The sequence below is a fragment of the Hipposideros armiger genome, unplaced genomic scaffold, assembly GCF_001890085.2.
Source record: "Hipposideros armiger isolate ML-2016 unplaced genomic scaffold, ASM189008v1 scaffold_201, whole genome shotgun sequence".
Classification (NCBI taxonomy): Eukaryota; Metazoa; Chordata; class Mammalia; order Chiroptera; family Hipposideridae; genus Hipposideros; species Hipposideros armiger.
In genome coordinates this window covers 2627936-2654478 of record NW_017731551.1, presented here as the reverse complement: position 1 = coordinate 2654478, position 26543 = coordinate 2627936, and the positions used below count along the sequence as shown (strand labels likewise).

At 44.6% G+C, this 26543-nt stretch overlaps 1 protein-coding gene across 1 annotated transcript in view; it reads left to right on the top strand.

The window, feature by feature from the left end:
- The first annotated feature begins 2574 nt into the window (after nt 1–2574).
- Nucleotides 2575–26543, top strand: part of PARP12 (poly(ADP-ribose) polymerase family member 12) — a 32359-nt gene continuing 8390 nt past the window's right edge. The window contains exons 1-8 of the mRNA XM_019653270.1: nt 2575–3149; nt 6841–6976; nt 9613–9907; nt 12318–12422; nt 16207–16330; nt 20855–21047; nt 23129–23270; nt 26018–26114. Of these exons, the coding sequence (XP_019508815.1) occupies nt 2599–3149; nt 6841–6976; nt 9613–9907; nt 12318–12422; nt 16207–16330; nt 20855–21047; nt 23129–23270; nt 26018–26114 (1643 nt within the window). The 5' untranslated portion in view covers nt 2575–2598. The remainder of the gene's footprint in view (nt 3150–6840; nt 6977–9612; nt 9908–12317; nt 12423–16206; nt 16331–20854; nt 21048–23128; nt 23271–26017; nt 26115–26543) is intronic.

The window sequence follows — 26543 nt, the reverse complement described above, 5'->3', positions numbered from 1 at the left end:
TTCCTGCCCCTGCTCCCCCACAGGACTTAGCCAATGCTGGATGGATGACTGGATGATGGTGCAGGGTCTGATCGCCCTGAAGAGGGACAAACTGAGGAGTATTTATAGTCGATCCTCCTATTCAGATTCTGTATTTGCAAATTTGTCCTTGTACTAAAATTAACCTGTAATCACCAATCGTTATGTGTGGTATTTTCATGGGCACACACATAGTGAGCATTCTGCCTTGTTTCATCTCTTACAGGGTAAACGAGTGTCCTTTCTGTGGTCTATTTAGTGCATGTTTTTCATATTTTGGTGCTTTTTGTTGGTGATTTCACTATTTAAAATGACCCACACACATAAGGGCTGAACGGCTGTCTAGTGTTCCTAAGGGCAAGCAGGCTGTGATGTGCCTTTTGGAGAAAATATGTGTGTTAGGTAAGCTTCATTCAGGCATGAGTGATGTGGGCTGTGAGTTCAACGTTAATGAATCAACAAAATATATTAAGTAAAGTGTCTTTAAGCAGAAACACAGACAAAACAAGGTTGTGTGCTAATCCAAATTGCCAAAAATGTGACCAGAGGCTCGCAGGACCCTAACGGTGAACTTCCCCTGGGAGTAATGATTTGGTATCGGCTAATTCAGTGTTCACAGTGACTTTGTAGAACATGACCAAGAATAATGAGAATCCACTGTGAGGCATGCATGTGGCCTTCTAGATTCCTAGAAATAAGCTGGAGCTTTTCAAAGCCCCAGTGGATATCTCATGCTGCAGCTTTTCCTTTTAAACTTTTTGGTTTCAGCTTTTCCTTTTAAGCTTTTTGGTTGGTTTATAGTTTGCCCCAAATGTTATCCATTGCCTCAGCCAGTCATGTTAAAACAACCCATGGAGAGAAGCCATTAGGACATTAGGATTGGGCTAGTTCCTTCCAGTGAGGTGGAATAAATACCAGCCTTTTCAGGAAGTCTTCCAGGGGACCACCTGACAGGTCAAATAATAACTTACTTGGGACTGAAAGAGCTCCAGCTCTGTTCTGCTCCGTCTGGTACAGGTACGGGGAATGTGGGCTGTTAGTTTTCAAGGCTGCCATGGAGCTGGGAAGAAGATAGGACCAGGGTAAGTTGGAATGCTGCAAAGCATGATGTGCTTACTTAGATTCAGCTGTTTTTCTCGACTAAATGCTATTAAATGAGTTGCTGCAAGACTCTGGTTGATTTCCAGAATTCTGAAAACAATGATTCTGACCATTTTTGCCAGTTTTCCATTGCTTGTATGGAAGGGCAAACTTGCTGAGGTCCTTACTGCAGTATTTTTACTGACATCACCCTTACTTTCTTTAAAAAAATGTTATTTTATTGCGAAACAATATTAAAACCACAGTTACAATTAAATTTTTAAGGAAAAATTAATTTTTCCATATAAACTAGAAAAAAAATTAAAATCTGAGAGAAAAACTGCCTCTCTTCCCATCCCCTAGTTTCCATTTGTCCATGGTACTATCTAGTCTTCATCCATACACTTAGATTTTTTACATTTTTGTAGTAATATCATAAATAGAATTTTTTTCATTTTAATATTGTAAATGTTTTTCACAATCTTTCCGCCCCCATCGTCCTTTTTCTCCGTTTTCCACTTTCCTAGCACCTCCTACTGCCCACTCCCTACAACCAGTTTGAATGCAAACAGCACAGCGTGTGTCCGTCCTCAGCCTTCTCCAAGCCCATTCAAAAATATCCTGCCACATTCACACACAAATAGGATTCTCTCTCTGCTATTGATCTCGCCATTTCTACACAGCTTTTTCACTTAACAACAAACACATCACGGCTATCCGTCTACGGGAATAGACGGAGACTCAACGTACGTTGTTAAAATTAACAGTCTGGACAACAACCAGCCCGTTGCTCCTAGTACCCTACCACCCCCACGTAACTCACGTACTGTTCCTGTTACATCTAGAAGATTCCCCGAAAGGCGGCTGCGTCAAAGGTCACGCACATCGGAAATCTTAATAGCTATTCCCGGATGCCTTTCCCCAAAGTCTCTTAACAATTCACATTTCCATCCACACCTGAAGAGCGTGTCCCTACGTTCCGAATGGCCTTTCACTATTTGTTCACTCTTTAGTCGGGAAGGGTGCGGAGACACGAATCGGCTTTTTAAACGGATATATCTACATAGCTACCCTTCTATGTTTAAAATGAGGGGTTCGCTGCCAGCCCTGACGAGAAAGTCACATTTAAGCCCATTTCGCATCTCGGGATGCACCTTTTCTTCCGCGGTGCTCCCCAGCGTCGCCGTCCGCGCGTACGTGAGCCGTCTAGGAAGCGCGCGCCGGCCGCCGCTGCGTTTCGCCGCGCGACCCAGGGGGCGTCCCAGGTGCGCCGCAAACGCGCCGGGTGCAAAAGGCTCGCGCCACGCGCTCTGGCCTCAAGAGAGGCAGCTGCGCGTGCTCCCGGGCGTCGCTCCTCCATCTTCGAGGTGAAGCGCTTCGTGAGGCGCAAAGCGCTGCCCGGAAGGCAGGGCCTCTTCTTTCAAGCGCCCGGAGAACCGCTTCGAGAGACCCACCGAAGAGCCCGGGGAGCCGCCAGAGCCGCCGCAGCCGTCGACGGAGATGATGTCCTCAGCAGCCTGGGCGGGCGCCTCAGCTGAGGGCCCTGAGGCCGGCAGGCGCTGTGCCCCGCTCAGCCTCGGGGCCGTGGGCGTGGCGAGGGAGCCCGGGATCTGTTTTCCCCAGACCGGAGTCAACTTTCAGTTTCGCTTCCCGAAGCCGTCTCCACCCCGCGAGCGCCGCCCGGCTAGCCGGCGGCTCGACGGGCAGCGCGGCCCCACCGCCATGGCCCAGGCCACCGTCGTCGGCGAGATAACCCAGGTGCTGTGCGCGGCCGGGGGCGCCTTGGCGTTGGAGGAGCTGCGGCGCCGCTTGCGGGAGGGCGTCGGCGCGGACGCGCTGGAGCGGCTGCTGCGGGAGGACCAGCGCTTCGTGGTGGCGGCGCGGGCGGGCGAGGGCGGCGCGGCGGCGGCCCAGCGGGTGGTGCTGGCCGTCTCGGCGCTGCGCCTCTGCAGCGCCCACCATGGCGTCAAGGCGACCTGCGTGGGGCTCTGCTCGCAGCTGCACCTCTGCAAGTTCATGGTCTACGGGGCCTGCAAGTTCCTGAAGGCCGGGTAAGGCGCCGCGCCGGCTCGACGGCGGGCGGGGGGGAGGGAAGGGCGGGCGGAATGAGGGCCCTTCTTCAAGCTTGGGGAGGCGATTAAATGGCCGTCCTCCCCTTAATTCTCCTCAGGGAACATGAGTTGAGCGCCTGCTGAATACTTGGGACTGTGTGAGGCACTCGGTGGAACCCTGCCCTCAAGGCATCTGCCGTCTGGGTGTAACTTAGGGCGCGGGACCCGCTGGAACGCTCGGGGTGCGGAGGGGGCGGGGCGATGGGCGCCTAAGGGTGGGGGAGGGGCGCGCTCTCCTGGGGGAAAGGGCTGCGACGCCCGCTTTCCAGAGCTTTGAGGGCCACGTCACCCACGGCTTTCTCGCCCGCAAGGTCCATAGGGAAGTGTAGCTCCAGCTGCCCCCTCCTGGGTGCCCTTTGGCTTCTGCTGGCCTTTGCTCGGCCTGGAATGCCGTTCCTGGTTTGCCCCATGATGCCTTCGGGCCTCAACGCAAACATCACTTTCCTGTTGAGTCCTTCCTTCCTTTCCATCCCTTTTGTCCCGTTTGCTTTTTTTCACAGCACCTACCCCATCTCCCCGCCCCTCAGTAGGATGGACGTTGTGAGGGCAGAGGCCCCGCTGCCTTGGCCCTGGCTGGTGGGGCCCCTCTCTGCACACAGCCAGGTGCTCAGTGAGATTTTACGGCCGGATGGACTGGGTTGGGGCTAACGAGTTTGGACCTCACCCTGAAGGAGAGAAGGGCCCATTAAATGGCAGGAGAGAGCAGCCATCAGGTCTGCATTCTAGGAAGATACTGTATATGTTAGATTTGCAGGAGGATGCGATGGGGACGGACCTATTTGGAAATTAGTCCAGCTATGGAAAAGAATTCTTTTCTCCCTCCCTCCCTCCCTCCCTCCCTTTCTTTTTTTTGTTTCCTCAACACAGTAGACATTATTTCTTGCTCATGTCAGGTCCAGTAGTCAAAGGTGGGGTAGGGGCTTTGATTCATGCATTCAGGGACCTAGGCTGGCTGACCTAGACCCATGGCTCTTAAGGCCATTCTGGGCATCGGGTTCCAGGAAGCAAGTGGAGAAGGTGCACAGTAGAGGGCTGGACAGAGGTTTTTATGGGGCCAGTTCTAGAAGTGGTAGACATTCTTCCACCCACATCCTCTGGACCACACAATGTCTCATGACCCGACCTACATGGGGAAACGGGTTGGGGGACTGGGAAATGTAGTCCCTGGGATGCAGCTGCCCAGAAATATTTACAGTAGAATATTCCAATGCCCAGATAAGGCTTTAAGAAGAAGAGATGTATATGTGAGAAATTCGGGAGAGATGGGGAGTTGGTGAGAGTGTGGTGACGGGATATGAGGTGATGACTCAGTTTATTGTGGACTGAAGATGACTTTTAAATTTCTCTTATTGTTGACTGAGAGCAGGAGAGGATTTTGTTTTGGAGTTTGCCTAGGGGTCTGAAGCTTGCGAGGATGGCCAGGGGCCTGATTGGTTGGTTCGGAAATTATTGGGCACTATAAGGCTGGGGCTCCAGGAGTGGATCAGATCCGAGATGGGGTCTGAGGTTGGAACCCTAGGGAAACTGGGCCTTCAGGGACTGGTGGAAATGAGGCACCTCGGGAGAATTAGGAGCAGCAGCTGGAGAGGAAGGCAGGCACAGTAAATGGTGGTTGGATGGCTGTAATGATGGGGATAACTGGTGCATCTTGTTAATGTCTGTATTTAGTAAAATAAAGATGGCAGCCCTATTCTTAGGGTAGTTCCCAGAATTTGGGGTCAGATTTTACTTGTCTTGGACATCTGGTGTTTACTGGTCTAGATGATTCTGAGTTTTATTCATTCTTCACCTTTTCCTTTTGATTGATGTTCACACAAGAGTTTCTTCAACCTTCCATCTCCAACTGTTTCTGGGTCACGTACAGGGGGAAAGTGTGCGTGTGTGGTCGGCTGTATTTTCTATGCTTTGCTTGTTTTCCTGAACCACAGGTCAGCAGTTTCAGAAATAGATCCTTACTGCTGCTTTTGCTTGTTGGTTATATCTGGGAAGGGTCCCCAGTCCCTGACTTCCATCCTGCGCTTAGGGGACAGTAAGCACCATGGTCACGAGCATAGTCCCAAAGATAAGCCTGCTTTGTTCCAACTCTGCCTCTGTTCCTTGCTAGCTGGGTGGTCTTGGGCAAGTTACTTTATACCGGAGCCTCAGTTCCATCATCTGCAAAATGGAGATAATATTACCTACCTCATAGACTTGTTGAGGACAGAATGAATTAACTCATAAAATGTTTGGGCAGTCCTTGTTCGTGATAAATGCTCAACAGGTTTTAGTAGCCATCATCATTAGTATTTCAATGGTTAGATAGATTTGGCTCTGGCAGTACCGATTATTAGCTCCTCTGCCTACCATGTTCTTCCCTTCTCTCCTTGCCTGGATCCTCTTCAACCCTAAGTATTTGGCACAGGCCCTCTCTTGTTTGCCCCACTTCTATCAGGCTCAGGTGTCCCTCCTGTCTGCACTGATATATTCAGAGCACAGCTGACCTTGTACTTCCCACTCCATTTTAGAGTCATCTCTGTGTCTTTCATCTCCACTAGATGAGAGAAGGAGAGAAGTCAGGATGACTCCCAAGGTTTTTGGTCTGTGCAGTGGAAGAGGAAAGTTGCCTTTGACTGAGATGGGGACGCCTGTGGAAGGTGCAGGTTTGGGGGAAGTGATCAGAGGTTAAGTTTTCTTTTGAGATGATAATATAAGCATGACATGTGAGATAATGGCAGTGTCTGAGTCAAGCAAATGCTCTTTGCCTCACTCTTTGGGTCATGTTGACACAGGTGATCATTTGAAGTCTTTGTATCACTGGGGCATGGTGCCAGTGCCTGGCTCACAATGAGTGTTTAACAGGGGTTTGTTGATGGAAAAAATGGAGGACGGGAGCAAAAAAAAAAGGGCTGGCCCTCGTGTGTGTGTGTGTGTGTGTGTGTGTGTGTGTGTGTGTGTAAGCGTGTAAGCACGACCATAAAGTATCAACACTCATTTATTCAGCCTTCAGCCAGTGTTTAAGTGTACAGTGATTGGTACGTTGTGACTCTTTTTTGGGGAATAGCCCTGTCATTCTCATCAGAAACCTGCTGAGAAGGGCTGTCCTGGGCTCTAGAACTCATGTTATCATTTCTTCCTTTGTAAATAAGCATTATGTTTTATTGTGCATAGCCATGCTGGTTTTTCTCCAGTGCTTCTAAACAATGTCAGGACCTGTTCTTGAAAAATTGTCTTAAAGACTGATTTCACCAGCTGTATTAGTTTGCTCGGGCTGCCATGACAAGTTACCACAGACTGGGTGGCGTAAAAAACCAGAAATTAATGTTCTCAAAATTCTAGAGGCTAGACGTTAGAGAGATCAAGGGTTGGTTTCTTCTGAGGCTTCTCTCCTTGGTTTATAGATGGCCATCTTCTCCCTATGTTCTCACATTGTCTTCCCTTTGTAGAGTCTGTGCCCTAATCCCCTCTTCTTTTAAGGACACCAGTCACACTGGATTGATCCCCATCCAGTGACCTCATTTTAACTTAATCACTTCTTTAAAAACTCTTGTCTCCAAATACAATCACTTCTAAGGTACTGGGCGTTAGGACTTCAACATAAGAATTTTGTGGAAACTCAGTTCACTGATGACACCAGCTCTGCTCTGCTTTGCAGGAAGAACTGTAAGAACAGCCACACCTTGACGAGCGATCACAACCTCAGTGTGCTTAAGATTCATGGCGTCGACCACCTCAGCTATAGTGAGCTCTGCCAGCTCTTGTTTCAGAATGACCCTTGGCTTTTGCCGGAGGTGAGTGCCAGGAGGGGGTGTGTGAGTGTGCAGGGAATTGGGGAGAGGCCAGAAGGTTGGAACATAGGAAATATTATGGTAGAAGAGAAGCAAAGGCCCCCATCATGACCACTGGGGTCTGCTTAGAGGAGACCTAGATTGAATTCCTGGCTCTGTGACCGTGGGTCAACCTTGCCCCTCGAAGCCTCCTTTGCTTCTGTATCAGTTGGGCTGGTACCTCCTTCACAGGGCTTCTGTGGGGTTGGAGGAGCCTGTTTGGCCAGTGGCTGCAGCAAGATGTTATTTACACAGAACCAAGGGGATGAGAAACTCCAACCAGCCCCTCCTTGTCTACACACAGGTATCATTGGACCCAGTTGGGTCTGTGGAGAAGCTTTTCAGGGTTGCTGACAGATGATGCGCTTTCTACTAATTCAGTTGCACCCAGGGAATTTTGAACTTTAGTTGATAGGAATTCTCATATTGCATTTCAGACATTAACCACTTGTTTCAAAGCTCACTGCAGTGGCTATATACAAGTTCGGATCCTTCGAGAAGCAGACACCAAGATAGGATTAGAAGTGTGAGAGATTTATAGGGAAGGGAGCAGAAGGAGTTGGGGTGAGCTTTCAGGCAGTGATGCAGGTCTGACATCTGGCGGGAGAGGGTGAAGGAAGGGGACTGGATAGGAAGAGAGTCTGACTATAGCACAGTTCCAAGAAAGCTGCTGCATGGCTAACTGGTAGTTCTGAGCTAAAGGTTTCACTGTTGGAGGCAACCTGGGCTCCCTAGAACGGTGTGCTCCGTCATTGCCTGGGAACATCCCCTGGGAGTGTGGCCCCCGTGTGAAGAAAGTAGTTGCTCCAGAGGGCAGCAGCTGGGCTGAGAGTTAAATGTGCTCTGTAGCAGATCTGAGTGGTGCCTTCCTGTGGCCAGCACAGATTATATGAGATGCTCGGACACTGTCCCTGCAATGAGGCAGCAGAGATTAGATTGGTATATTTTAATGAAAGTGCTTCCATATGATTCAATTAAAATCACCCATTTGATAAAGGTTCTACATAGCATAGTGACTGGCACATAATAGGTATTAACATTTTTCTTTTGTCTTTTGAAAATTAGCATTGATTTGCTTCAGCTAACCTTTGTTGAATACCCACTATGGGTCAGGCACGTTTACTGGGTCAGACAGACAAGTCAGCAGATAATTGTAGGGCACTGTTTTAGATGCTCTAATAGAAGTGAGCACTTTGGTCTAGGGGGCACAGTTTGGGTGCTGAGGAGGTGTCCTGGAGTCGATGGTGCCTACTTAGGAGTTGAAGAATGAAGGTCTGGGAAGAGGGAACCTGGCATGGTCAGGGTACAGCATGTAGGTCAGCCCAACCTGGATTTAGCATTAGAGAGGGGAGAGAGAGAAAAGGGTGGGCAGAGGCTCATCCACACAGCCTTCTGTATCACAGGAAGGAGGTGGGGGGTAGGTTTGTGTTTGGAGAGTGGGCATTCACGTTTCAGAGAGATCATCTTGTCAGTAGTGTGATAATGAATCCGAAGGTGACCATTTGGTGGAATTGTGTAGCCTGGCTGTGCAGGTTGGCTCAGAACACAGTGCCAGCAAATGGGAGCTGAGACCATAAACTCGGACCCAGTGTAGCTTTCCTGCCAAGACTTCTGTTCTCAGGCTCTTCCCCGTATCAGATGACCAGCTGGGGGCCGCCACCATGAATCAACCCACTGTGTTCCAGGCATTGTATTAGCCACGTCGTGTATTTCCCATAATATCCTCAGGATAGCCCAGGAATGTAGGTGGGATTATTCCCATTTTGGGGATTAAAAAACTGAATCTCAGAGCTGGACTTGCTGAAGGTCAGGCAGCTTGTAAGTGACAGAATCAAGGTCTTCCTTCTCTGGCCTTGCCCCTCGGGGCTTCCATTCTCAGAGTGGTGTCCCTGCTGAAATTTGCTCAGTATAATGCCTGTGAATTGAGTGAGTGGGTCCTTGGTAGTCTCTGGCCTGGTTCCCATTTACAGGAATTTAGAGTGTAGAGTAGAAGAAACAGTTGATTCAAGTTCAAGACCCAGCTTTGCCAACAACCCAATTCAACAGCCATGGTATGTGCCAGATTGCTGTGTGACGTAGGGCAAGAAGTTAGCTTCTCTGAGTCTCAGTTTGCTCCCTTGAGAAATGAAAGGGCTGTATTTGGCCTTCTCTAAGATTCTTTAAACTCAGAACCTCTGTGACCCTGGGTTGTAGAAAAAAAAGTTGGAAAAAACTGGGGCCTAGGCAAAGGTATAGTTGGTGAATTAGGGAAGGGTGTAGGTAGAGTGTAAGGGTTGTTAGGAGCTGTTATGCATTTTATACTAAAATGTCTCCTATAAAGGGAGCAGCTCTGATCAATTTGAATTGTTTGGATTTTTCCAGTGGAGGGGCTTGTTCTGAGCAGTCTGCTGTCCACCCAGTTCCCATTTTAGCCAAGAGCACATATTAACAGCCATCCATCTAGAGTGAGGATATATTCTCATAGCTGTGTGGCCTGTGTGGATAACAGAATCACAGCAGTGGCTAGATTTCTAGAAAAACTTCTAACCAGTGAACTGGTCAGTAAGGAGGTGGTGTCTTGTGAGGCTTTCCTAAGCTGCTGTCTTCTTCTCTGTCAACAGATCTGTCTTCACTACAACAAAGGAGGAGATGGACGCTATGGCTCTTGTAAATTTCAGAAGCAATGTATCAAACTCCATATCTGCCAGTATTTTTTGCAGGGTGAATGCAAGTTTGGCAGTGGCTGTAAGAGATCCCATGATTTCTCTAGTTTTGAGAATCGGGAAAAACTGGAGAAGTTGGGCATGAGCTCAGACCTGGTGAGCAGGCTGCCTTCCATTTATAGAAATGCTCATGACATCAAGAATAAGAGCTCTACCTCTGGCAGAGGGGACCCTTCTGCCCCTGGGATGACTGGTAAGGCCCTGGGCTTGTGCTCCTGGATTCTAGCTGGCCATTGAATGGAATGTATGACTGGATAAACCTGTGCTGCTTTTGTAAAATGCAGTTAGTGATCCCTTCCTAGCTAGTGGAGACCATGAGAATGAGCTGAGATCATGGCCATGAACAAGCAAGACATTCTAGAGAAATCCCAGTTGGTGTTGATGGTAAATGAATTCCTAATGGGCCTCGTCTGCATTGAGATGGGAGACTCTGCTTCTCCCTTGCAGCCGTCCCTCTGTTCCCTGGAGAGCTTGCCTTTCAATGAGGGACCCCAAAGTTTAGAATGCTGTGCTGCACAACTCTAGGGGTATCCTTTGCAGTGCATTCTGTTTAATTTTTTAAAAATGAGGGAATGAAGCATATTGGCTCTCTTGATATGAATAAATAGATTTTTTAATTTTTTTTTTGTAAATTTGGTTTGTTCACTGCTCATCTCCAGTACCTGGCCCACAGTAGGCACTCAGCTATTTGTTGAATGAATGAGCATTCTAGGATAAGTATTATTTTTTTAAAAAGAATGCCAGGCTTACTGATAGGCACATGGGGATTCTGAGCAGAGACTGTTTATGTAATAAGCATTTCTTGAGTACCTGTTGTGTGAGACATGAGTAACGTGGTCCCTTGGGGAGATTATGATGACATTAGTGTCCTTTTGCATTCCACAGTATCAGCTATTGGCTTGCCATTCTAGTTATCCATTCTTTCATTCAACAAATTTGAGTGCATGCCATGTGCTAGCCACTGTCTTAGTGACTATGAGACATGGCTCCCCGCAGGGATGCAGAGTCAAACCCACTTGTTACCTATAGTGATATCTAGGATTTTTTTTTTTTTTAAGATTTTTATTGGGGAATTGGGGGCATGGAAACAGTGCTGGGGAATTGGGGGAAGGGGAACCAACAAGTTGCTGTCCTTTTGTTCTTCAGTCTAGTTGTGGAGGACATTGCTTCACTGGCCCAAGTTGGCACCATCATTGCGCTCTTCCCGGGTGAGGCAGATCAGTAGCCGGCCTCTGGACGGCCGCTCACGGCGGCTGCTGGCCGCTCACGCTGGCTGCTGGCTACACACGGTAGCCCATGGCAACCCACTGCCACAGGGGCTGCAGCCTATGCCGTCGCCGGTGACTCACAGCAGCCCAGCTCCAGGTTGAGCTGCTGTTCAGCATCTTAGCTGTGGAGGGCAGTGTCACTGGCCCTCATATGTGGGATCCGAACCGGGGCCCCCTGGTGTCCCAAGCCAGTTCTTAACCATTGCGCCACTCGGCTGGTCCATATCTAGGATTTTTAATAGACCCCTTCCTAAAATATCAGATAAGTGTCTGGACTACCAGCAAACAGACCTATCCTGCTAATCTTATCTGATTTTTATATTTTAAAATTGCCCTTGCCATATGTGTTCTTTCTTCACATTTTCTTCGTTAATTTTGGTTAATTTCTTTCAGTAGTACGAAGCCTAGAGGTAGATTTTGTTTTAAGTAGGTCTTGAAGAGTTCATTTGGATTGTGGCCTTGTTAGAACTGGAGGGAAGGATACCTACCCTTGGGGACAGGCAGGTGACCTTCAGGGCTCCACAGGTGTGGGTTTTGAGGCCCAGCTTGTGGATGTTTGAGGGGCCCATGAAAAGAAAGGGAAGATGAGTTACAAAATGACAGGTGATACTAAATAAGGAGGTTTCCTGTATACTTATACAGTGGTAGGTGTGGCAAGAGGAAATGTGATTATTAAAGGCTCATTGAAGCACTAGTAAAGGTAAACTTTGAAATCACGTACATGCCCTTCTTATATGAAAATTCTGATAATTAACTTAAAATTAACTGAGATTTTTATTTTGAGAGGTAAGCTTTCCATTTGTTGCTTTTCTCTTGGCATTGGTACCCAGTTCTAATAGTTCATTAACAAGTATTTGCTATTAGAATCAAATCCAGTTTATAAAATGCAGCCCTTCACTTGCCCTCCCTAGATCCAGAAGGAACCTTAAGCTATCTCAGTGTATAGGATAGTGGTTCTCCCCAGGTTCTACGCCAGAGGTTCTAATGGAGTCAGTCTGGGACAGAGCAGGTACTTGTATTTTTAAATGGGTCTCCCAGTGAACTGGGTATGCAGCCAGAGCGAGAAAAGCGCCCTCATGGTGTCCTGGATTTGGCAAGCTGCCGTGTGGCCTTGGTCTCCCTGGCTCCTCCCTGAAAAGCAGAGACATACACCCACCTGTATGTCTGGTGCTTTCTGCCCGAGCTCTGTAGGATTTTGTGAAGTAGCCTGCCCACTTTGTTTTGTGCAGGGAGATGAATGAATCCTCTTTTCTTTCCTTTGTATTTTGAATTACTGCAACCTCATAAATGAAGCTTCCATGGAGGCTGATAGGTCTTTGTGGTGTTTCTTTGTAGAAAGAAGAGACAGTTCAGGTTCTGTGCCCCCAGCCACTACTAACCAAGAAGAGGAGGGTGATCAGATCTGTTTGTTCCATATCCTAAAAAGTTGTAGGTTTCAAGGTAAGTCGGAGGTGAAACCCTTCATTCATGTGTGGGTGGGATAACTGCTTCTCATTCCTGGAGCTCTGCTCTGAGGTTCTCTCTCCCATCCAGAGAAGATCAGGCCTTTTTAATCATGAGCTGGTGTGGCATTTGTCCAAACCAATTCTGAAGCAATTTCGTTGGGGAGTTGAGGATGGTAGGAATTAAATTTGAGTTTCTAAAAATCAAACTGTACGTGAGTTTCGGGGAATATTACTGGGTCATGCAGCAAGTAAGTGTCAATTGTTGACTCATGGTCAGCTTAACATGAGGTTACAGACATGCACAAGACATGGGTGCCCAGTATAGTGGGAACAAAATAAGTGTCCCTCTGAAGGGTGATCATGGACTTAGAGATAACCTTAGAAACCGGGAATGCCCTTCCTGAGAAAGACACCTGTGTTCGCTCTTGAGGGACGAGTAATTAAGTTGGGGTTTTCTCTCCCCAGCCTCCCTTTTATCATAAGTAACAATTCTTGTGTGTATGTATCTGTATTTTCACTAAACCTTTGTTTTCTTCTTACTGATGTCCTGGGCTTTGATTGAAGAACGATCCCTTCTCAAAATCAGTGACTCCTCCTAAAAACACAACCACCACAACTTCGTGTTTCATTTTCAGTCTTTAAAAACTACCCAAGCAATTCAGAATACTTTCACTTTGTGAAAGAGTCAAATAATACAGAGTAAAGTCTGAGGTCCTCCTTTAGCCAAAAGGTAAACACATGCCATGTGGTCATGATATTTGTTTTACATATTTTTTCAACAGATGGGAACATGTGACATATTATTAAACCTGCTTTACTTTACATTATATCTTGGAGGGTTTTTTCTACATTAGTATTCGTAAATCCACCTTGTTTTTTAAAAAACAATTGTGTAGTATTCACTTAGAGTGATGCTCCATTGAGCATCTGAGTGCACGTGTATTTCCATTGATACATTTCTGGAAATGGAATGCGAGGTCAAGGAATGTGTGCCACATATACATATACGTATATTTTTAAAGTCAATGTGGTGGTCTAATTTACGCACAAAAAAATGCACTCATTTTAAGTGTGCACTCTTAAGTTTTGGTAAATATGTATGCCCGTGTAGCTATCACTATCATCTAGATAGGGAACAGTTCCCTCATTCCAAAAATTTCCCTTATGCCCCTTTACAGTTAATCCTCAGCACCCCAATTTTCTGACCCCAGGCCATCCCTGATCTACTTTTTATCACTGCAGATTAGATTAGCCTTTTCTAGAATTCACTTAAATGGAATCATACAGTATGTGATCTTTTGTGAATTTTTATGATTTTTCCCATTTTGGGGGGTTCTTTGATCTCTCATATCGAGTTGTAAGAGTTTTGAATATTCTTGTTACAAGTCTTTGTCAGGTGTAGGTATTGAAAATATATTCTCCCAGTCTTTGTCTTCCAAGATCATTTTCTTAATGATATCTTTTGAAGAATGTGAGTTTTAATATTGATATGCATTTTAATATTTTTTGATGGTTTGTGTTTTTGGTACCTTAAAAATCTTTGCCTATTCCAAGCCCGTAAAAATGTTTCTCCTGTGGTGTTTTTCTAGAAGTTTTGTAGGTTTAGCTTTTATGTTTAGGTCTAACTGTAACTCTTGACCTGTTTTCTCTAATAATTACTTCCTTAGGTATTGATTCTTCTTTGTGAGTTGGCTGGCTGTCTGTGTAGTTTTTCTTGTGTTTTGGGTGACCCTTGGTTGTCTGCTCATGTTGGTACTCAGGATCCCTGTGCCAGGCTTAACAGGGAAGAGGTATATGTCTTGGTTGGTGGGTGGGCTGCTTGCATGTATCCTAGGACCGGGGGCTTTGGTGACTTGCTCACAGGCTTCACTCTTTCTCCAGCCTTTCTGTCCACACTCATATTCCATGGGAAGAATAGCAAGGTTGCTGAGCAGAAGCAAGGCACTGAGGGAGCGCCTGCTCTTGTGGGTCCCATTATTCCCATTGCCACGGCCTCGTGTCTTCCTTGTTCCTTGTCACATTGAACTCTGAGTTTGTGAAGCCCGCAGCCCTTGTGACTTCTGCATGCTTTGTATGACTTTTTCTCTCTCTTTTTTCTCTATCAGTTTGATTCTGTCTGCTTCATATTTTTAGGAATTCTTCAATAAATCTGATTTTTTTGTTGGACCGTTTTATTTTCTGGTACTTTTGGATTTATTCTTGTCTATGGCCTATCATTTCAAGGGCTGTAGGGAGAAAGGGGGTGTGGATGTGGGTACTTGGCCAAATTGATTTGATTTCTGTAGCTCACCTTCTGGAAAGCCTAGACTGGAGTGTTGCAGTGGGGTGGGGAACATTAGAAAGAAGGAAGGAAACTGAGAAAGGGGACAGAAGGACCAGGGCAGATGTGGCAGACAGAGGGCCTCATGCTTCCATGACTGAGCTGGGACTCAGCTCTTGCCAGCCACTGTGACTGTGATAGCCTGTGTGGCACCCTCTTTTCCTGGCACCTTCTGGCTTGTGAGTGGCGGGGGCTCCACTCAGCTATGATTAAGAATTGAAAAGCAAGAGCCTGCTGTTTGACCACAGTGCCTGCTTTTGGTCCCCATGGCCTTCCCAAGGAAGCGTCAGCCTGGAAGGTGGTGGATGGTGTGCCTTCCGTGGAGGTGCCTTCTTAGGGGAGAGCCTTTTTCAGGCCATCTAGGACTCACCTGTGTCGCGGTGTATGGATATGGCTACTGAACACTTACCAAGGATCATTTCCCTTAGTGTCCTTCAGGAGGGAACAGAAAATCATATTTGCTGTAACCTCTGGACCACAGCTTTGGCCTCATCTATCCAGACCAAATGTGTGTATTTAGAGTATCTCTAATCTTTTTTCTATTTTTTTTTTTTTTTACCCAAAAAGAGGCATACTGCACCTTGTTGTGTATCTTTCTACCTAATAGCATGTATCTTGGAGGCAGCTCTGTATCAGAGCGCACAGAGCTTCCCATTGCTTTCCTTTCCTGTCTTCCTTTGCTCTCACAACATTCCTTTGTATGGATGTACCAGAAGCTCAAAGGGTGTTGGAAGGTAGAGGCAGGCTGTGGGCAGCATTCCAGGTGAGGGGCCTGTATGAGACAGGGCGAGGCAGGAGGGAAGTGCTAGGAGCGACCGAGGTCCTGGGGAGCACAGAGAAAGGGGAGTCATACGCTGGAAACCATAGAACTGGGCAGTGTGTGTACATGTGCAAAGCAGTGTGTTCAAAGACCTTCAGGGTGTGCGTGTGTTGAGGAGAGGTGAGTATGTTAGCAGGCCAAAAGATCAAAGTGCTGGAACCACACTGCTGAACCCACCTGTGGTCGAACATGGGGTTGGGATGGGTTTCAAGTAGAGATAAAGCTAGCTCCGTTTCGATGTGACCACTGCTCATGTACCTGCCACATGAATAGCAATAAGCCATCGTCAGACTGCTTGCTATCTGCAGGGGTGGAGCCTTCAACCTTCTTAATGATCAGCTTCTTCACTATCATGAGATGAAATTCATATGAAATGTAACCTGCCAACATATATCTTTTTAGAAATCAGTGTAATGTCCTGTTAAAAAGGGAGGCATAAAAGGAAAATGTATATAATAATATATGTAGTATTTCAGTATCTAAATGCTAAGATATGACTGACTGTACTAGAAAAAGACTCCCCTGCAGATTCCAAAACATTCCCAGATCAGTGATCAGGACTACAACCATTGAGAACCACAGGACTAGGCCACAGTGTCTAATGCCAAGATCTCTTATTTCTTTATGTTTTTATTTTAGATAAGTGCAGTAACGTTCATTTCCATTTACCATATCGATGGCAATTCTTGGATGGAGGCAAGTGGAAGGATTTGGACAAAATGGAGCTTATTGAAAAGGCATATAGTGATCCCAAAATAAAAAGGTAGGCAATATGTCACCTTGTGTCTGCTTTGTATCTGGGCTTTTCTGGGTGTGTGTGTGTGAAGTTTAGACACAGTGATTTAGTTTTGATCTCTCTCTCACACACACACACAAACACACACACCCTTGCTCTCTCACTCAGTAAGCAGACGGTCTGTAGGTGGAGTTCTGGGCTGGGAATTGGACGTTAATGTTCATACTGATGGTTTGGTGCCTCTGTTCTTCTGCCTTCCTTCTCCTTTCAGGGAGCATCTGTGGGGAAGGAGGTGGTAGTACCAAATGAGTCTGAATTACTTGCTGTTGGGATTGATTGTGTACTTATATCCTCATTGATTAGTGCAGAAAAATGAGAGGCAATCATTGTGAAATTTTAGCCTTTGCCTGTGAAGTCATATGGCTGAAACTGCTATTTATCCAGCCATTAACTTCTTTATTTTTCTAAGTGTGTCCCAGTATTTTAGTCAATTCAGAGTAAATGGGGAAGGCCTGGGTAGCCTTATTTTCAAATATTTACCATATCTTGGATTGAATTTACTAAAATAAGTTGTCATGAAGAAAATTTGAGCCTACTTTTTGAATGGATAGAATAAAATTGTGCTTAGAGTGCAATTATGTGCAAATTGCTACTGGTAAAGTATGTGAAACAAATGACTCCCCTTAGGAGGATTAATTGGCTTACGAACCACTCCCTTTCTCTCTCTCCCTCTTTTATTCTGAGGCAAAATTTACACACAGTGAGGTGCACAGATATTAAGTATATAGTTCAGTGAGTTTGACAACTGCATACACTCATATAGCCAAATGATCCAGAAGTAGCTCCTTTTCATCACCCCAGCAAGTCTCCCCCCCCCCATTCCCTTCTGGTCAGTGCCAACCCCTGTAGGCCACCGCTATTCTGATGCTTATCACCATAGATTAGTCTTGCCTGTTCTTGAACTTTATCTGAATGGAACTGTACACTGGACTGTTGTATCTGACATCCTTCTCAGCACACTCTCTTCGAGACTCATCATCCAAATTGGCTTGTCTCCTGGGTTTCCCTAGGGCAGGTGTTCAGGGATGAAACTGTTGGGGTTAGGCTGGGTCCACCCTAAACTCTGTCAGGTGATGCCAAATTGTTTTCCAAAGTGATCGTGCCACTTTTCACTCCCATTAGCAGTCTGTAGTGTCATATCTCTCTAACGTTTGGTACTGTCCGCCACCTGAACTTTTTCTTTCCAGTCTGGGGGGGAAATTGATATCTTCGTTTGCATGTCCTATGAGGTAAAGTGTCTTCCATATGTTTGTGGCCCATTTGTGTTTCTGTGAAATGTCTGTCCTACTAATAGTTTGCCCATTTCGGTGGGTTTAGGGAATTGTGTTGTGTTGTTTTTTAGTTGTTTAGTTATTTAGATGTTCTAATTTCAGGAATTTTAAAAATTTCTGGATATTGAATGTGTATTGAAAATAAACTTTCTGTCAGATTATGACATCTTTCAATGAAAAGAAGTATTTATCTGTTTTCATTGTTTTTTGCTTTATGTGTCATAAGAAATCCTTTCTTATCCCAAGACCATGAAGACATTTTCCTGAATTTTCTTTAAAAAGTCTTAAGGTTTTAAGAACTATATTTAATTTCTCCCTGTATGTGGTGAAGTATGGGTCCAGTTTCATTCTTAGGCAGATGAATTACCAGTTTTGCCAAAAATCACTTTTTTAAAATTTATTTAATTTAAAATTTAAAAAATTTTGGTAAAATATACATAACATAAAATGTACGATCTTAACCATTTTTAAGTGTACATACAGTTCAGTGGCGTTAAGTACATTTGCATTGTTATGCAGCCATCACCATTAACCATTTCCAGAAGTTTCTTTTTTTTTATTTTTATTTTATTTTTATTTTTTTTTTTAATTGGGGGAATTGGAACAGTGCTGGGGAATTGGGGGAAGGGGAACAGACAAGTTGCTGTCGTCTTGTTCTTCAATCTAGTTGTGGAGGATGTTGCTTCACTGGCCCAAGTTGGCACCATCATTGCGCTCTTCTCTGGCGAGGCAGATCAGTCGCCGGCTTCTGGACGGCCGCTCACTGTGGCTGCTGGCCACTCACGCTGGCTGCTGGCTACATACGGTAGCCCATGGCAACCCACTGCCACAGGGGCTGCAGCCTACGCCGTCGCCGGCGACTCATGGCAGCCCAGCTCCAGGTTGAGCTGTTGTTCAGCATCTTAGCTGTAGAGGGCAGTGTCACTGGCCCTCATATGTGGGATCCGAACCGGGGCCCTCTGGCATCCCAAGCGAGTTCTTAACCATCGCGCCACTCGGCCGGCCCCTCCAGAAGTTTCTAATATGTTATCCCCTTTTTTTTCTTGATCAGTCTTGCAGAGATTTATTAATTTTACTGATATTTTTCTTTTTTGGAATGGCTAACTTTTGACCTTTTTTGATCTCATATGTTAGATGACCCATGATTTATTTCTAAGTGTATTTTAAGTTTTGTTTATTTAATTACAAATGAACTGCATTGTGGTCAGAAAATATAGACCATATAATAACAGATACTTTGAATTTTGTTGAGACTTGCTTTATGGGTGTAATAGATGGTCATTTTTAGTAAAAGTTCTGTGTATGCTAAAAATGTTCTGGATGCATTGCTAGATGAAGTGTGTTAATTATGTGGTTCATATCTTCTATATCCCTATTGATTTTTTTGCTGCTTTTATCAGTTACCATAGGGCATATTAACACTCACTATAAATTTGTCAGTTTCTCCTTATAATTGCATCAATTTTTGCTTTATATATTAAAAAACTTATAATGCGTATAAGTTAAAAATTTTTGTCTTTAATAATTTGAGCCTGTTAGCAATGTAAAGTGGAGCTTTTTATTTCTAATGCTTTTTGCCTTAAGTCTGTTTTTGTTTGATATTAATATAACAATGCCAACTTTAGTTACTGTTTGCTATTTTTTTACTTTCAAGATTTTTTTGTCTTTATATTTTAGATATATTTTCTGTAAACATAATAGAACTGGATATTTTTCAAGTTTGACAATCTTTGCCTTTTAATTAAAAGTTTACTTATTTAAGGCTCACTTCAGCAGCAGGTATACTAAAATTGGAACGATACAGTCAAGATTAGCATGACTCCTGCACAAGGATGACACACAAATTTGTGAAGCGTTCCATGTTTCTAACTATTGCTTTATACACATGAAACTAATTTTTAAAAAGTTAATTATATTTATTGTGATTACTTACACATTTGAATTAATTTTTACTGTCCATCTTGATTTTTGCTATTTGACATGCTTTTTCTGCATTTCTTTTATTTGGTCTTAGATATTTTTTCCTCATTTGATTTTTTTCCCCTTATCTGCTAGTTTAGAAGTTATGTACCGAATATCTGTTCTTTTAGTAGTTACTCAAGAAATCTACATAGGCCCTTTAACTTAACAAACTTTAGTGTAATAATTTAAGCTAGTTTATACTTTTAATCATTCTCTTGAATTATGAAAGAATCATGAACATTGAATTCTGGTTAGTTCCATTCAAACTTATTTACTACTTGTATGAATTTGGGCAAATTACTTAATCTTCCTGTGTCTCAGTTTTCCCATTTGTCAAATAGATAAAATGATAGTTTCTACATCATAGGATTATTTTGAGAATTAAAAGAGTTAATACATGTAAAACACTCAGAACAGTGCGAGGCATATAAGATGTGCTATATAAGCATTGCTTGTATTTTTTTTTTTAATCCCAGAAGTTAGAAGTTAGCATTGTTTTACACAATCAGTATTTGCTTAAACTTACATATTTATAATTTTGTTTTGTGCTCACCATTCCTTTGACATACATTTCCTTGTGGATCATTTTCCTTCTTTAAATTCATCTAGAAGTTGCTTTATTGAGAGTCTAGTGGCAAATGTGTTTTTTGTTTGTCTGAAAGTGTCTTTATTTCATCCTCATTCTTGAAAGATAGTTTTATTGGGTATTTTCTTTCAGCTCTTCAAAGATTATACCATTATTTTCTGGCTTCCATTGCTTCTCTTTAGGAGTTAGCTTTAAGTCTAAATAGTTTTCTAGGGCTTCCATAACAATCCTGGTGACTTAAAACAGAAATTTATTCTGTCTCAGTTCTGGAGGCTAGAGGTCTGAAATCAGGATGTCCACAGGGACACACTCATACAATAAACACTCAGTAAGTTAACTATTGTTATTTTGGTTTCTAAGGATTTCCCTTTCTTGCCAGCTCAGCAGTGCATTTCAAAAAAGAACATTTTAACCAGCATTTTCTGTGTAGTGAAAGCAATGTCATGATAATGAGTTTTCCATATTACCTTGATTTTATTATTTTTGCATGGCAAAACTGATCTTGAAAAGCAGTCCTCCCCTTCTCGCCTTGGAAACATTTTTTAAAGATGTGCATGTCACATTTATGTTCATCTCCCAGCTGACTGTCTAGAAGACCATGGGTGGAAGCTGAGGGGCCTGTGTTCATTTGGCCAGTGGAATTTTCAGTATGCCTCTGATGTTCTTTTGCAGGATCCACTGTGTTACATCTGTCACCTTTCGCTTGGATTCTCTGAACTTTGACTCTATGACATTTGGTGTTGCCCAGGCTCAACGCCTCTCCACACCCTCCTCAGTCACCAAACCTCCACACTTCATCCTTACCACCGAGTGGATTTGGTACTGGAACGATGAGTTCGGTTTTTGGCAGGAATATGGAAAACAAGTAAGTATGATGGAAAGAGTGTAAGTGTTTCCTCTTAAGGGTCTGTATGGAGGAGCCCTTCTAAACATGGGCACAAGGATTGTTCCAGGGAATCAGTGATAGAGCCAAAGATCTCCTAGGTTCTTTTCTGCCTGAGCTCAAGATGTACCCCCAAATTTCAGGTCTAAATTACTTCCACTCAGTGTATTAATTTCCTAGGACTGCCATGACAAAGTGCCACGAACTGGGTGGCTTAGAACAAGAGTGATTTGTTGTCTCCCATTTCTGGAGGCTGGAATTGAAATGAAGGTGTTGTCAGGGCCATGTTCCCTGTGAACCCTGCAGGAAATCCTTGTGTCCTCCTAGCTTCTGGTGGTTTGCTGGCGATCTTTGGTGTTCGTCGCTTGTAGACATATCACTGCAGCCTCCTCCTTTGTCACATAGTGTCTTCCCTGTGTGTGTCTTCACATGGCCATCCTCTTATAAGAACATCAGTCATGTTGGATTAGAGGCCTATCTTAACTAATTACATCTGCAATAACCCTGTTTCCAGATAAGGTCACGTTTTGAGGCACTAGGGGCTAGGACTTCATCAGATCTTATGGGGGGACACAAGTCAACCCATAACATAGTCTTGTATTTAAAAGAATTACTGTTCTTGGCCCACTGAAATTTCCTGCATTAAACTTGTCATCTGTGAGGTATTGGGCTCCAGGATGCATTACCCCAGTCTGTATCCCCTTTGGATTATTCTCAACACGCTTCTCATGTCAATTTACCTTTTGCATTTTTTTCCCCTTTCCTGTGATCACCTTCACCTTGATCTAAAAGCCCTACAATTACCTTCACCCTTTTATATCTGAACAACTCATCCATCTGCTTGGAAGGAAAGACCCCCATTTATTTCTCTGCTCACCATAACCTGACTTCTATTCCATTACTCGTTCATGTGGTTACTGTTCACGGAGCACCTGCAGGAAGTGGGACCCAGCCAGACATAGCCCTCACTGTACCGTGGACGCCAGCAGAGGGCTCAGGTGCCAAGTCCCATGGCATTTCCAGCCTTCGCCCAACCTGCTGCTCGCTCCTTTTTCGCTCTCCTGGCATTCTTGCTTCTCCCTTTGTGGGCTTCTTTTCCAATTCCTTTTGTGAATTTTGGGGTTTCCCGGGGTCCATCCCACACCCCTGTTCTTCTCACTTGTGTGTGTGCACTGGGTGATCACATAAATGCTTCTAATAGTGGTAGCCACTTCAAGTGAGCCTGTATCTCTGTCTCCGGACCAGATTTCTCTTTAAGTGCCAGATTCGTGTATCCAGACACCTGCCAGATACTTCCACAGCACCTTTGCTTTTTGTTCTGGGCACTGTGCTATTTACTCTGTGTGCCGGAATTTAATTATTTCCCAACCCGTTGAGGATGGTATGAGACTACTGTAGGATGATCTGAATATGATTTAAGCATTATTATTAACCTTGTTATAGAATTGAGATTATTGAGGTTCAGAGAAATTACTTTGCCTAGGTTGTAGAATGAACAGGCTTGGAGCCAGAATTCACACTCAGTTCATCCCCAAATATCAGATATCCTGTAGGTAATTGGAACGAGGATGACAGATCAAAATGGATACTTGAAAAAGATAGTAGAGCTCTCCAAGGACTAGAAAAAGAAAACGAGGACTGCCCTTTGATTAAAAGATGGTGTGAACAAGACTTCACAAAGAAGTCTTTGCAGCATTGCTCAGGCTGTCCAGTCAGGCGGCATTTGAGATGACAGGACAGGTGGATCACTGTCCATGTGTCGCCTTCATTTGACTGCTTATGCCATCCATTAAAAGTAATTGAACCCCTCCCTTCAGTGCTCCCCTTTGGCCGTTCCCTGGTTAGCGACACCCACATTTACAATCTTCTATTTTCCCAGTAGCTTTAGGAGGCAGTCATGTTGGCTTCTCTTCAGCGCCTCCCTCTCCTGCCACACTCCTGCTCCCTCCTCTGCCTCCTCCATGGCGGGCATGTCTGCAGCTGGTGAGGAGGTGAGCACCCAGTGTTTGTCCTCAGCATCAGAGGGTCTTGCCTTCATGAAGTATCTGGTTTTCCCCTCCCAGGACATGGAGCACCCCGTGGCCACTGTCAGCAACAGCGATTTGGAAAAGGCCTACCTGGCATACCTTGCACAAGGGTCTGACGCCCAGGCAGCCACTTTGAAGTTCCAGGCTGGAAAGCACAAATATGAGTTAGACTTCAAAGGTACTTCCTGACCCACTGCCCCCACCCAGTAGGGCCTGTTTGCTGTGCCTTTTCCACATTAACCCTGGAGGAGTTCTGTGTGCATAGTGAGGGCCAGGAAAGAAAAGAAAGGGTGGCCTGCTGTCTTGAAGAGCTGCCCATACTCAGGAGACAGACCTGTAAGCAGATGATGCCAGCCCAGTGGGCTTGAGGAGAAGCTGTCTTGGGGGGCGAGGAAAGAGGACCCCGAGAAGGAGACAGGAGCCAAAGTGTGGAGGGACAAGCAGGCATGTGTGCAGTGGCGGTTGTCCTGTTGGCCATGACATCCTCCTGTGTCTGAGGGTTAGCAGGTGCCTTAGTGGTTCTGCTGTGCAGCTTGGCCTCATACTCCCCGGCGTGGCAACATTACTATCTTTTCTGTGGGCGCCTTCAGCATAGATGGGCTGCAGGTTACACACGCAGTAGACACATATTTCAAGTAAAAGTTGCTGGGAAACAGATTTTTGTGTGCTTGTGGTGTCCTGAAACTGGACCTTAAGTGACTTGTCCCTGTTGCCTTGGCAGACAGAAACAGGCCAAACACCCTTTTGGCCAGTTCTTGCAGTGGCGATTGGTGAGGATTTTTTTTGTTTAAGTTTTAGTTTTTATGTAACTTCTCTTAGGCCATTTCCACATGGATTTATCAGTCTGGCCTTGTTAGATTCAGTTTTGCCTTTAAATGCACACCTGAATCCTTCTGGATGTTCAGCAATTTTAAAGGGAGTTAAGTGAGCCTTACTTTAAATACAGTTTACTGTTTTCCCTATTTTTGTGGCCCTTCATTCTTTGTGGAGGGCAGCAGAGTGTCTTCAGTGAATTACCCTAAAACCACTTTAACTGCGTGCTTCTAGCCAGTTGTTTTTGTTGGTGGTTTTGCTTAAGGTATAATCGTTTCCGCCTCGATGGGCCCTTTCAGAGACCCTTTTTTGTTTCTTTCTCTCTTTAATGAGAACTGCTCACCTGCTTTTAGCATCTGTTGGAAAACACAGCCATATGTGAGGTTGTTTGCAGTCCAGTCTGATAAACGCAAGTGCACTAAAGGGGACAGTGAAAGAGAGATACGTGAAATAATAAAAGATCGAGCCTATATAACTAGCACCCATCTGATTGTTGCTGACAACGGTTTGAAATATTTGTTAAAGTATTTGGGGAATAACAAAACAAACAAGGGAAAAATGTCAGATACAACCTTGATCATGGTCACCCTAGGCAGCACCCCCGGCGGGGCAGAACAGAAAGTCAGGTGAGGGTGGGGAAGAGCACATGCATGCCATTGACTGCACACTGCAGGAGAAAGCATGTTCACTGCAGACTGACCCAGGCTCCCCTGGGTGAGCACAGTTCTTTTTTTTGTTGATGGCTAACAGGAGCCATGGCAGTTTGAGGGGAGTTGAGTTATCCACAGCCTTACTGTTAGGTATAATGAAAGCAAGTCTCAGACCAAAATCTGCCACTCACATTTATTAATATTTATTTGTAAGCAAGTACACTTAAGAAACACACATACAACAGGCCAAGTGACTTGTTCTGTAGGATCAGGGAAGACAGCTCTGTCCTTTTAGGGAACCTTGTTCCAAAAGAGTCACTCAAGGCAAATGCAGGATTCCAGAGGCCACATTCTGACATCTGTTAGCTGGCATCAGTTAGGCAGAGTCTCCAAGGATACTTGCTTAGGAACTATGCCTCGAGTATCCTCCTTAAGGAAAAATGCCTCACTTTACCCTGTCCATGGGAGGGCAGGGAATGGGTCTCACATATATTCAGCCAGTCCGTGTATGTTGAATAACTTCTAATTTTACCAGTGAAAGCCCTTTTGAGATTCAGCATAATGTCAGTTAATAGGCCAATAAAAACCCATGTAGTGTGCTAGCAGAGTATTAACAGAAAGGGTTGTGGTAGCTGGGTCTGGGTTGTGGGTTCCTGATCAGAGTGTGGGGGACCCCTCAGATGTGTCCAATCTTGACAACCACCTAGATTGTAGCATAGGAGACACACACCTCAAAAGCAGTGAGGTAAGTTACAGACATCTACAAATATTAAAACATTTTTTGAGTGAAAAAAATTATTTTTATACTTTTAAGTGCAGAAAGTAAGACTTGACAGGGTTTTCCTGGTGGGTGGGGACATGTAATCTAACTTGTAGGTGTTTGTGGTTTTTCAACTCAAGGGCCGGTGACCCTTCCACCCTGAGGATAAATCCGAGGATCTTGGGGATGGATGTGGGGCAAGAAATTTGTTTATTAAAGATGATATGGATCTAAAAAGGTTGAGAAATATTGCTATCGAGTCAGCTTACTCAAAGTAAGAAAAAGTCTTAAGAGTAAAATTATTATATTAAGTCTAAATCCCACTGGCTCAAGATGTGGTAATTCGGTCTCAGGCTGGGCTGAAGCATTTTTATATCCAAACTGGGAAAAATTGCTAAGCAAAATAATAGTTTAAACAAGATTGGAAGGAACAATTTAAAAGCACTCATGTATAATTGATATGTCAATTACTAATCATTCATCTATTCATTAAAGCCAGTCTCCTAAGGATTCCTATTTTCTTTATGAATGTTTGAAATGGTAAAGCTGCCTTATTTTTAACAGACTGATTCTGGGCTTTACACATTTGGATTAGCTTTCCGACCCATTTAATTTGTTTATTAAACATTGCCGCCCTGTGCGTGTGTGTGTGTGTGTATAAAAAGCTATGTATAGATATGCTTATATAACTTTTTTTTCCAGCCTTCGTTCAGAAAAACCTGGCCTATGGCACAGTTAGAAAGGTTCGTCGGAGACCCAGATACGTGTCTCCTGAGGATGTGAAGGCAAAGCAAACCTGGTAAGTGGCATTTGAGGAACTTGTTACATAGCACGTTCGTGTCAGTTGGGGCATGCTCTGCTGAGTACAGAAAACCTCCTCAGACTGGCGAAAACATTAAGGAGGTGTGGTGCCTGAGTGCCTCAGCACTGTGTCTGAGCTTTCTGCGCCTGGCCTGGGATCTTTTCCATCTTTTGCTGTTATAAATAAAACTCCACAAAGGGTATCTGTGTATGTGCTGTTTTTATGTTTGTGGAGATGGGTCATCAGGTTAGAGTGCTAAAAGATCAATGCAAGTTCCTCTTCATGGGGTTGAACCATTATGCAATTGCCCCAGAATGCACGAGGTGCCAGATTGCCTCATCCTTGCCAACACAGTGAGTCTTCACGCGCTGAAATTTTTGCCATTCTCATAGGTGGGAAAGGGGCTATTAGTGTATTTTAATTCGC